General features: G+C 47.6%; 1 protein-coding gene across 1 annotated transcript in view; it reads left to right on the top strand.

Moving 5' to 3' along the window:
* The window catches only part of IGDCC4 (immunoglobulin superfamily DCC subclass member 4), an 88116-nt gene that overhangs the window by 35285 nt on the left and 39944 nt on the right, over nucleotides 1-12887 (top strand). The window contains exons 3-4 of the mRNA XM_053955041.1: nucleotides 1659-1800; nucleotides 6850-6983. Of these exons, the coding sequence (XP_053811016.1) occupies nucleotides 1659-1800; nucleotides 6850-6983 (276 nt within the window). The remainder of the gene's footprint in view (nucleotides 1-1658; nucleotides 1801-6849; nucleotides 6984-12887) is intronic.

Below are 12887 nucleotides of genomic sequence, written 5' to 3'. Positions count from 1 at the left end.
TCTTGGATTCAGCAAGTTTTATTAACATGAGCTTAAAAGGTTTTGTAATTTGTAGAAATTACTGTCGTGAAGTGGTCTGCAGTGTATATTTGAGAATATTAAAGCAGTTGGCTGAATTAAGGCCTTACATATTAATGTATTTTTCAAAATTTTCCAGGAAAACATTTTTCATTCCATTTGTATTGAATTGAAAAACTAAACGTGGCAGACAGCTGGTGGGAGAATTTGGTCTGTAGCTGCTGCGGAGAGCAATGAGTTGCTTGAAACATGTGATAACTATTTAAATTAAAGAAAAACACTAATGACAGCTGAGAATATGCCGAGGTTAAAATGGGTCATGCAAAAGCATTTCATTTTCCCAACTGTACATACTTTCTCAAGCTCACACTGCAATAAGGCATGTATATGTGTGCATGAATGTTTGTGTGTGTGAGAGTTGCAAAGAAAAACTTCAAGTTTGGAGTCCTACAAAATCCAAAGCAATGATGGATGTTCTTGGAAAGCGGTGGTGAGACAAGGACATAATTGTGTTGGAGGGCCAGGAGGTCACTTGGGGTTCTTTTGAGCACAGTGCTGTGCTCAGCCCAGCATTCAAGTGTGTTTTTTTGGCTGAAATTTATGTTTCTTGTTCCGTGTTTGGGACTTCTGGCACTTGTGTTAGAGCATTGTTGAATGGATTTGTCCGGCAGGGTGGGTTTCACAGCAAAGGCAGTTTAACAGAGATGGATAAAGCAGAAGCCAGTTCTTCTGGGGGCTTTCTGCCCCCATCCAGGAGCCTGCATGAATATTCAAAACTCCACCTGTGACTGAATGCCTTTGGGTTATGCTGTTGGTAGGACAGATGCTGACAGCCCTGGGGAAGGGTTTCTGCTGCAGGGTTTTGCTGTGTGCATGGAAGGGTTGGAAGATGAGGCAGCTGTGGATTGTGGACCAAGAGCAATTCCAAACCTTAGTGCTTTGTTTCCAAAGCAGTTCAGCCTCTTTACTATGGAAAGACATATATAGGGAGAGGTGAGCCTTGGAGAGCAAACAAGTGTCCTGGCATGTATGAAATCCATCCTCCTCTTAGCAGGGTGTCTGGATCCCCTTGGCTGCCTCCCATCTGTTTGAATAGGGAGGTTGGTTTTTGCAGGTAGGAGAAGGAAGGTCAAAACTCTTATGGGCTCTGCCTCTGGTCTCCAGCACTGCCAGCCTGTGGGCAGTTGTTTAGTGTAACTTGACATCTGGCTTGTTCTTCCTCTTGCCTTGTTTTAATTTCCTGTGGCTGCAGGAATGCTACAAGGCAAGGGAGAAACTCTCATCTCTGGGTTGTGGCATTTCCCCTCTGTTTCTCATTCTGTGTCCTTCCCAAATGGAGCGAGTGAACATACAAGTAAGCAATTTAGGAAGGTAACTGCTGAAGCTGTTACCTGTCCTTTACTCACACTGTGGCTTTAAGGTAGAATATGAGGCAAGAAGCAAATTTACACATTGAAACCTTTCAGTTACTGTTGTTAGGGTTGCTGAGGGTCCGTAGGAGCACAGGAAAGGGAGGAATTACATCTCAGGTTGTCTTCAGGAGAGAAAAGCCTTTCTCTTAGCTCATACATCATAACAGGTTTGCATTTCTCAGCAGAAACACTGAGTTATTAACTTTCCTTCCCTTCTTCTTTCCCCAGCATTATCGCGCTTTTTCCAGCAGCCAGAGTCGCAGACAGTGGAAGAAAATGGCATGGCCCGGTTTGAGTGCCGGATCGAGGGGCTGCCCTCCCCTGTCATCACCTGGGAGAAGGACCATGAAGCTGTTCCAGCAGAACCCAGGTGATTCCCTGATTGCTTTCTCGGGTCAGCTTGAAAAAGAGCAAAGCAAAACCTGACCATTTAGGATGTGGAAATCATTCTGTAAAATGGTAGGATGGCGAGACAGGTGATAGAGAGGTGATACCAGGTTTGGACCTGATAACTAAGTGATATAAGAGGAGGTATTTAAAGGACTGAGGAAAAAAAAGGTCCATAAACACCTAAATAAAATTAACTTTCCCCCAAATATTCAAACCACAAAGGAAAAATAATCCTTGATACTGTGCTAGTTATTACAGCAGAGAGCCTGTACCCTGCAAAGGCCTGTGTACCCAGGATGGGGCACGGCAAGGCATGGACTGCTTTGTCTTGTTGTCTTGTGTGAAATTACACGGAATTCTCTGGGGGATTGGGGCCTGGGGTGAGGAGTAGTGACCTGGGCGTACCCAAATGAACTCCATTATGTGAATTTTCTTGATTTTGTTTGTGGTTTTATTGGGAGGCCTTTCCCTTTGCCTTACTCCCATGTTTAGACACCATCTAGTAAAAGACGCTGAATTTTCTTTTTCTGGATAAAAGAGGAGAGCCCTGCAGCATGATACTTTTTCCTTCATGAAAGTCAGTTACAGAGGAGGGGATAAACCATTAGCTGGCTGTCTGTCTGTCTGTAGACATCACTTCTGCAGGGAATCAGTAACTGAATTGTCCTTTAGTTCTTAAAAACTCCTTTTCTGTTCTTCAGAAAGAGGTGTCTCCCTCCTGGGAGAAGTTGCAGAAGAGGAAAAAAAGAGGAGGTTGTTGGGGAGGGAAGTTTAGAAATACTTTTGAAGCAGTGACTGATTCTATAGGAATACCCACTTATGTCCTTGAGTCTGGAGTGTGGCATCTGAAAGTTCATAGGAGGCTGTTGCACAGGAGGCTGTTGAGAAGAAAATTAATAAAAAAGGAAGAAAAAAAAAACAAAAAAAGAAGAGATTGTAGGGAGAAGTGTGTCATAGATACAATGGCTTTTTAATGAGACAGCTCGATGGATATTGTGAAATTACTTGCTCAGAGATTGCTTTCATCATGGGCAGCCTGAAAATTGTTTTCCTTGTAAAAGCCAGGCCATAATCTCTGTCTGCAGATCTTGCTTTTTAAATCATGTTCTAGCTAATATGCTTTTTCAGAAGGATTTGCTTTTTTGTTGTTGTCTAGTTGTTGTTGGATTTAATATAACCGGCTTTCGAAGGAATTAAGTGAATTCCAGGAAATGTTGGCTGCCAACCAGAGCTCTCTGTTATCCTCCCTGCATTGTGCCTACGGATGGGATCTCAGGCTGGCCTGATTACTGTGGGCTCCCTCCTGTGCACACTTGGGATGAGCCTGTGAAAATGCAACCCTTTGGCTGGGCAGGTGTCAGGGGGATGATTTCATACTCCAGAATAGCAGGGCTGGGAGGGTGTGCAAAATCAGGCTTGGGGACTGAAGGTACAGCCCTGGAGTAGTACTACTACATCAGTGTTTGTGATTTAAGAGAGATAGAATAATCATGTTAAACTCACATTGCTTTTCCCTTTTCTTGCTTTTCCTTTCCCCCTCTCTTTTCTTCCTTTCCCCTGCTCTTTCCCCCTCTTTTTTCCTCTTCCCCTTCCACTTTTCTTTCTTGTTCTTACCTTTGGGCACTCTTTTCTGCCTCTGCCCCTGGATGCAGGTTCTAGCATGGTGCCACCTCAAAGGTACTGAAAGCTGATCTTAAAGTATTTAAACAACCTAAAGGGTACCGAAATGCTGATTGGTGTTTTTGGAATACCTTTCCTGTCCCTCTTCAGGACAAAAATCTAAATTCCCTATGTGAGTAAGGCACAGATTATTTTGCAATTCTGGCTCTGAAGCACATTGAATAAACACAATCTTAAATCTGCAGCAGCTGCTGAAAGGTGGCTCACAGGATTTCTCTAGATTGCAGTTGATTTGGGGTGTGTGCAACATCCCTTGGCGTAATCTCTGGTTTAGGTGCTGGCTGGGTTTCACAGCAGGCTCCAAAATTCTGTTTCTTTTCTCTAGAGCCAAGATGAGCACTTGCTGGGAACTGGAGGTCTTTGGAGGTCTGCACAGCAAATCCATAACCTACAGACCACATGCTCTGCAATCACAGTATATTTTTCCACATTTTGGCTAAGTGAGGGTTTTATCTGTGTGTAGAGTTTATTTCTGTGCTGTGTCAGGAGTGCTTTGACGTGGCTCATGTTCATGTACAGGACTCCGGAGCTGTGAGCAAAAGGGCTTCCAAACTGAGCCTGCAACAGAGCTGCAGGTTCCTCACTGTGCTCAGGACAGCTTTGGGCTCTCCTAAGCACCTTCAAAAGGCTGAAGATAGGGTGTGCTGGCAATTTACTAGGGAGAAGGTAAGAAAGGAATAGGGCTGGTAATGCTAGGGTATTCTCTGAGCTTTAGGGTTGCAGGGTTTGGACACAAGGCAGTGGCGCTTGATTTCAGTTCTTGGGCACTGCTCTGGTGAGCAGCCCTGAGCCCCTCAGTGCTGTCAGGGAGGGGAAGAGCTCCGTGGGTGTGCCCTGCTGTTCTTGCTGCCTTTGGAGCCGTGGTAGTTGGCCCTGCTCTGAGTGTGCTGTCCTTCAGTGTAATCCAGGTGGGGGCTTGCCTTTCGCCCCCATTGAGGCAAGCTTCTCTGAGATCCCGACGCTGCAGCTATCAACAGCAAAACTCCTCGGACTGCCAAGGTTCCAGCGTTTCTGTTGCTTCCAGGGCCTTTATCTGTCTGTCCTTTAGTTTTTGTTTCCTACTTAATGCTTGGTGAAGGTGAGCAGACAAAAAGATTAGCACTTTGTGTGGAAGAAAAAACTCTGACAACTGTCTGCTCTGAGTCATCAGGCAAATTTCCTTGCAGGGAGCCTGGGGATGGAGCAAATGCCCTTGCAGGCTGCCTGAAGGCTTCTAGTTCAGAGCTGCTGGGACCCTGAAGAGCCGGAGGCTTTGTGAGCAGCTGGGAGAAATGGTGGATAGAGAAATCCTGCTTTTCTTCCCTCCTTGCTTCCCCAGCAGAGTGATCCTCACCGCTGCCATGTTTTCCCAACAGGATGTACTGCATTGAGTAGATTTCTACCACTGGTGCTGAAGGGATTGTCTCAAGCTCTTTTGAGGAAGTCTCCCCATTCAACTCCCTTGTTTCCAGCTCCTGCTGTCTTTAGAGACACAGTGACTTGTGCCCTCAAGAGAAGCTGGGTCCTGAATGCCCTGGTATAGTGAACCTGCTCTGAGAGTAGAAAGGTCACAGACCAGAGGTCTGTCCTAGCCTCAGTGAATCTGTGATTCATCACTGAAGTGTCTTTTTGTGGCTGGGAGATGCCTTGCCTGGTGTTTGAAATATGTTGGTATTAATTACAGACTCAAATAGCAGATGCACGACAAAAATAAATATTATCGCAGTGGGAGGCTTTCCCTCCACGGAACTGAGAGGATGCAAATATTTGTCATCTTTCTCCCGAGTCCTGATGAGGCATCCTGATGAGGGCTTTTGGGTATCACCTCCTCTGAGGCCTTTTGGAGCTTAATCCTGAGCAAAATATCTTTGTAAGTAGCAGGAATGTGGCTTTAGGGATGTAAGGCATTGCATTTGCGTACGTGGGAAGCTTCAGCCAGTCTGTGTCCATGAATCAGGCTGCAGGATTGTTTCAGTGGAGACATAATGGTCACTGGAGGAGCTTCTGTAGCTCCTCCTTATTCATCAGCTGTGAAGGGGACAAGACATGATGAGCCCAACTGCAGTAGCTGAGGTCCAGGATCGATGCAAGACTCAAAGCAGGGATATTTGTCTCTGGAACAGACTGCTTAGGGCAAGGGAGGTGTTTCCATGAGTGCAGATTTAGGATAAATGTCTGCAGGAGCGGGCATGCTGTTGGTGACCATGGCTTGGATGCAGGATGAGTGACTTGCTGAGGTCTTCCTGGCTCCATGGTCCTCACTCATGGCACTCCAGCTGTCTCAGCACCTGGAGAACCACAGTTTGACTTACTGTGATCTTTGTGGATGGCAGGACTGGCATTCGTGGTTATAACTTGCCTTTGTGCTGTTCCTGTGGAATAGCTGCTATCCCTCCCCTTAGCAATTGCCTTTGAATGTGTCCTCTTCATAATGAAGACTGATAACCCAGAGCTGCCTGTCAAACCTCAGCAGCTCTGTTTATAGAGACTTGCAATTAAAAATGGATCTCATATATAATTAAAAAGGATCACGTAGGCTTTGCGCCTTGCATTCAAGAATAAAGAGGCTGCCATCTAGGAATCCAGGCAGAAAATGGAGATGCTGACAGCCTGCTCCTACTTTTATGCTAATTGCTAATCATCTGCTTTGTTCAGTGTAATGCAGCAAGGATTGTGTTCATGTCGTGAGCAATGTAGCCATTTCACTCTGTGGAAGTGTTTCCAAGTAGCATCCCATGGGCAAATCAGAGGATACTGAATGCCCAGCTGTGAGTTTGTCACCTTGTGAGAGCCAGAAACTTGTGGAAGAAGGAAAGGAATCACTACAACCCAGAAATGGTGCAAATTCTGGTGGCTGTGTCGTGGCTGCTTTGGCCCACGGAGGTGCAGCTGTGTATCAACTGGTCCCTTTTCATGTACTTGAGGTGCAGCAAGAAAAAGATGATATTCAGACTTCTTTGCAGTGTGTTTTTTGTCTGGCAGCTAAACCTTTGTAAAAAAGCAAGTGCTGAAAATGGCTGTAGCCTGTGCTCAAGCTTGGAGACGTCTACAAATGTGTATGTAAAAAGTGCGAGTGTATCAAGTTGGTTTGTACTGGCCAGTTGAGTTGGTTTGTGTCAGCAAAGTCCTGTTAGTCCTGTTAATCTCCCAAAAGCAGCTTTTGCATTTGGAAGACTCCAAGGTGATGGGTAGGTCTGTACCTGCTGCCTTTTGAGGACCATGGGTTGGGTTGCTCAGAGGTCCCCTGATCCCATTCTGCTGTCATTACCAGGACCTGCACATGAGAGATTTTTCAGGAGAAAAGGTTTGGGGTGATGAATATCTGGGGTAAGGCATAGCCTGTCTCACACTCTTCCTTTTGGTTACTCAGGTTTATAACTCTTCCCAATGGTGTCCTCCAAATCGTGGATGTGCAGGAGAGCGATGCCGGGATTTACCACTGCGTGGCAACCAACGCCGCCCGAAAGCGCTACAGCAACGATGCCACCCTCAGCGTGGTGAAAGGTGAGGTGCTGCCAGCAGCCTCTTGGGCTAGGTTCAGCTCTGCCAGGTAATCATTGTGTGTGGTGGAGGAGCTGGGCTTCAAATACCAGTGGCCATCTTCCCTCCTGGTGTGACTGCACATGGCCAGCTTTAGTTAAAACTTGCAGAGAAGGCATTTCACAAAAGGTTTGTCTTTGCTGGTGATGGGATAAGGAGACTGTGTTGGGAGGATTCCTTTTTGCTCTGGGGTGATTAGAAGTGATGAGGCAGCCCATATGCTCTTTGGGGAGGGTAGCATTTTTGGTGGTGTTCTCTGCAGTGGCATTGGATAGCAAGAGAAGCAAGGGCTGGCATGGACAGACAAAGGTGCTTCCCATGCAAGCAAGAGAAATAGCTGGAGGCTGGAGTAGCTGGCAGGACAGTGTTTATCCAGGGTGCCCAGCACAGTCCAGAGGAGGCTGAGCGCAGTGACATCCAACTTGTGTTCTGTGTCCATATTGCTGGAGCTCTGCTGAGCTCCAGAGACCTTTATGTGGTATTTGGGAACAGCCCCATCTGGGATTTCTCCTGGTGATACAGGAGCAAGGCTTTGGGTGCGAGCTGTCCTTCACCTCCCGATCTGGGCCTCAGCCTCTGAGTGCATTTTCCTTTGTAAGCCAAGAGTGCAGCGGGCAAGTCTGGACATGAGGACATAGCTGAGAGCATGAGTGCAGTGGGGGTCTCCAGGCTCCAGCATCCTTCCCAGCATGCCTGGCTGCCTCCCCAGCTTTGTGTCACCCTGTCCTGCAAATGGACAAACGTACCAGGGCTGGGAGTCTGGCTGAGCTGTCCCTTCTCTTGGGACAGTGCCCCCTGCCACATCTGTCTCCTGTTCCTGCTGACCCTGGTGTATCTTGCAGGCAGCTTTAACCTTGAAAGCTCTGAAATCCTTCCCAGCCCCTTTCGTCTTTGTTTAGGATTGCGTTGCTTGGCATTCTGCTCCCAGTGTATTTTCCCAGCGATGGCTTTGCTGTTCATCCATCAGCAGGGAGTGTAATTAACTGTGGAGCCTGAGAACACACCTCTGATCAATGGATTGTGTCATGGAGGTAATCTGGGTGGAATCTGCAGAGAATTCGTGAGCGGTTGAACGCTCTGTATCTAATTGCCAGCCCCTGCCAGATCCTCTGTGCGTTTAATGAAGCTGTGAGCCGAGGGGAGCGCTTCCTATGGGCAGTTACATGCTCCAGAGACAGATCCTGTGTTGGCTCTGGTGTGCTATTGATAACTAATATTGATCAAGCTGCAAAGGTGAATTTGATGTCCTTGGCATCATAACTCATTCTGCATAATTGCATCTTGTAGCTCTACAATGTTTAATCTGCTTTGCAAATGGAGGCAATGGAAGAGGTTAAATGGGAAGCATTCCTTCTGGAGCACCAGCCGGCCTGAGCAGATTTCTGCCTGGAGTTCTCACCCAAATCTCTCTTCTGCAGCACCACACCACCCGCTGGCTGCTAAAACAAATATGTGAGGTTGAGTTTTTCACCAGATTGAGCTGATAGTGATGAAAAACATGCCTGTTAAATCTCTGGGGTTTTTTATAATTGGGGAGAAGTATCTCTGAGACAGATGGGAAACTGCAGTGACCTGTGCAGGCTGTAAACTCCTCCACGAGTGACTGGCATGGTATTGATCCTTTTTTGTTTCAGCGCTTCACCATCAGAGCACATTTTTGGATGCCTGGACTGGCTTGAGGAGTCTTTTCCTCCGTGTTCAGAAGCAGCTGGAGTGAACTGGTCAGGCACAAATCCTTTCCTGATTGTGAAAAATAAAACCAAACTAAACCAAAACAAAAACCCCCAAACTAAACTGAAAGACAGACAACAAAAGAACAATAGAATGAAGTACAGCTATTTAGTGTTGCTTATTTGGAAATTTCAGGGACCAAACTCCTGTGTGTCTGCAGACAGGAGCAACTAAACTGCTTCTTCCCTCCCTGCTCCTGGCAAGAAACTGTGCCAAGATAAGGTGACAGTCCAGCCTTTCAGCCCACTGAACTGTCAGGGCCCCTGGAAAAGGTTTGTGCAGTATGACCTTGTGTCTCCTTACCCACAGTCTCACTGGCAGCACTGGCAGTGCTGTTTTATGAGGCTGTGCTCCTGGTAGATTTTGGGGTCTTGCTGGTGATAATGCAAATGCTTCCAAGGATCAGGCCTGGGAACATTTTGTGTTCATGATGCCTCTGCCTTCCAGACAGGGCTGGATTTGAATGAGCTGTGCATAGCAAAAGAATCAGTTTCCCTATAGCTCTTCTACCCAGTTGACCTGTTCCTCCTCCCTGTTCCTTATACGATGGCTGGGAATTGTTCCCTCTCCCTTATTAAAGGCCTTTTCCCAGTAAAAACAGCAATTAACATGACCCCTTTCTGTCATATCTGCACAGTCTAAAAACCCCAAAAGTGTAATTTCCCTGGGCAGTGTGACTTCCTGTCCTGGGAGGAATTTGGGCTGTGCTGTGTGTCTGTGGCTGAGCACATGCTGGCCGTCGCCAGGCAGGGCAGGCAGCAGCGGGCTGCAGATGTTTTGGCTGTGCAGACTTCATGGTGCAAATTTCCAGACCTTCCCTGGGGAAGCAGTGTTTGGAGCTGGAAGGGAAGAGAGCAGACGGGACAGTGGGATATAGTCATGCAGCCCTGAAACAGAACCTGCTGCTGAAACAGGGATAGCTTGGGTTTTCCCCTTGGATCTCCACTGCTTCCCAGTGGATGGAGTGCCAAACACATCTGGCAGCTCTGTCCCTTCACCCCTCACCTGGACAGGTAATGAATGAACACTGTGTCTCTCTCTGCCAGAAAGGGCATTAGGAGCAGCTGTGGGATGCTTTCCCAGGCTCTTACTCTGCATGCTGCCTTTCCTTGGGGTCAGCTGTGTCTTGTTCCTTGTAGCTCCTTTTTCTGGAAGCAGGTTCTGGAGTCCTACTCTGAACTTGTAGATACAGAATTTATTCCTTATGTGTCCTGGTCGTGTTCCCAGGTTCTTGACATACACACAGAAGTGTTGCCATGCTTCATAAAGCACCTTTCAAAGAAGAGTAGCAGAAGGGCTTGGGGAACGTGACGTGTGGTCTCAGCAGGTCACTTTGCCTGTCACTTCGCTTTCCCCCTCCATGTCATGCACATGCCTGCTCTTTGTGTGTTTTCATGGGAACAGAGACTCCCTCTTGCTATGTGTTTGCCCCACAACTGGCACAAAGTAGCACAAATAACAGTCAGAAGCTGTGCTGCTGCAAGAACAGTAAACTTTTACAAAGATTTGATCTATTTGTTTTTAAATGTCACAAGGAGTGTGGCTCCCCATAATTTCCATTCCATCTTCCCCATTGCATGAATGCTGGGCTCTCTCTTCTCCACAGCTAACCCAAATTTCACTTCCCTGCAATTCATCCTATTAGTTTTAGTTGCAAAGCATTGGGAATCTTGAAAAAATTGTTATTCCTCCTTATTTTTTAATCCCTTTGAGTATGTATAAGCAGGTGACCTAAAGAAAGTTTAAAATCTTGGCAATTTTAGTATAGAATAGTTTTCTTCCACTGGAGTGGGAGAAACAAATTTGAGATCCTGACCCCAAAGCTTCTTTGTGCAGATCTGAGTGTTTGTGTCTTCTATATTTATTGGTTATTGCAGAAGGACTGTGCAGAGCACAGTTCTGAGAGCCAGGACTCCTGGCTTCTCTCTCCCTCTCTGTTGTTGGGCTGCAGAGGAGAATCAGTTCCTCAATGTTTAAATTTCTGTAAATAGAGATAATGTAATAAATAGCCTTGGAGCTGTCCTTTTGGAAGGGATGGGTCAGTCTGGATAATAATTATGGGCATTTGGTGCTGGAGGCCATTAGGGGTACATAAAGAGAGAGGGGTGGACATGTATCTCAGTGTGGGTGTGGGATTTCCCCTCCCTGTGTCCTCTGGACCCTGTTCCTGGTCTGTGCATGTGGGGTGGCCATGACTGCTGTGACGTGTGGGAAAAACCTTTGCCTTAAACCAGATGGGCAAGAATCAGAATCTCCCTGTGCTGCAATAAGGCAGGAATTGGAGAACAGAGCAGGGTGATGGGTGGAGGTCTGGGCTGAGCGAGCCACGGAGGAGTCTCCCAGCAGCTGAGCACATCCCCCGCGAGCTGGGATTTAGTGCCGTGTTATTAGAGATGACACTGCGAGATTGCCGTTGGCAGAACATCATTTACGCTGACAGTTGTAGCAGCTTGCTGCAGCAGTGTCCCAGGAAATGGATTTTTCAGCCAAATATTTGTATGAATGTGATAACAGGGACAGAGCTTGGAGGCAGCTGAAGCACCTTCAGTTTTTTTGTTCTTTTGGTGTTTGTGCTGCAGTGGCTTGCAGGTACCCACACAGAGCCTGGGATGGGGGTGGTTCCTGCTCCAAAGGGCTGTAGGAAAATACAGCTTCTGACTGGGATGAGCTTTAGGGATGGAGGGGAAGGTGGTGATGAAGTGAGCAGCACTCGCAGTTGGCCACCACCTCGCGGAAACAGACGTGCTGTTACCACAAGTGGATTTTCAGTCCCTGCATGTGCGAATGACGTGCTGGATGCTGGCTTGGCACTCAGCCTGAGCCCTGGCCACGTGCTCTGCCCCCCTCGCGGCTTCCAGCACAGGTACTGGGCAGCCAGGGGACAGGGAACTTTGGATTTGGGTCAGTGCTGCTCTGGGCTGACCTCCCTGACCGCAGCTGGGCATTGATCCTGTGTGTGCTGCCAGCGACAGTGAAGGGCAGCATTAACCAGAGTGGAGGGATCGTCCCACCTGGATTAGGGTGGCCTTCCTCCAGCAGGAACCCATTGCAGGGACAGCAGGGCCCTGTGTGGTTGTGGGAGCAGAGCTATATGCAACTGTGTCTGGGCATGGCACACTTCTTCTGGGAGGCATGAGTTGTGGGAATGTGTAGGGAGAGAAAGTGTAGGATGGGATAACACAGTTGCATTTTTGCTGTGAGTTGTTGGCATAATAAGAATCAGTGATGCATCACCTCTGGAGAAGGAGGGATCCCAGTTCCAGCCTGCAATTGCCATGTTCCTGTTCCCTGTGCCAGACACAGAACTGTCACTTTTCCCTCTCTCCTTTTAGCATCCTTCTGTTTTCCTTTGCCCTCTGGTCTCTCACTTCACTAGCAGTTAAGCAGGGAACCGCTCTCCACTTGACATCCCAAAAGCTCAGCCATGAGGACTCTGTTTACGAGTGTTTCTCAGCTCTGGTTTCCTGGGAAGCAGGTATCTGAAGCTGTTTGCATAATGTGTCTGATGGATTCTGTAAATTGCTGTTGCTCCTGCCTGTGGCAGAAGGTGCTAAGCAAGCCATGGCAAGTGTGAATTCAGAGGATGGCAAGATCAAGGAGGAGGTACACAACACTTCTTGCTTAATAAATAGAACTTCAAAGCTAGAAGTGACCTTCTCCCTAACAAGCTGTAAACTTTAACTCCATCTCACTTTACTGAGCCTTGTCATTGCTGGTGGGTTTCAAGCATGCGTGGAACAGGATTGAGCCCATTGATATTGGGTGAAACTTGTGAAAAGCTGGTGCAGACATGTGTCAGGCACTCACCCAACCACCCAGCTCTGCTTGGCTGGGGTTCCTACAGGGCCAAGATGCATCACACCCCTCCCATCGCCGAGGGAAAGCTGCTCATAGCTCCAGTGTCAGCAGCCTGCTCTGGGAGCCCAAGGGGAGTTCCAGCTCAGCTGTCTGTGAAGTTCCATGGGGCTATGATGTGCCACACTCCTGACAGCTCCAGCAGCCCGCAGTGACAGAGGGTTTGATACAAAATGCAGAGCCCTCACCTCCCATTAAGCACAACAGCTAAGCCCGGGGATGGCACCGAAGTGAGTGGCAACAGAGGTGTCAAGGATAATAGAGCAGAACAAGGGATGTACA

Source organism: Vidua chalybeata, chromosome 13, assembly GCF_026979565.1.
Source record: "Vidua chalybeata isolate OUT-0048 chromosome 13, bVidCha1 merged haplotype, whole genome shotgun sequence".
NCBI classification, from domain to species: Eukaryota; Metazoa; Chordata; class Aves; order Passeriformes; family Viduidae; genus Vidua; species Vidua chalybeata.
Note: the sequence above shows the minus strand (reverse complement) of the source record. Positions and strands in the feature narration are given on the sequence as shown.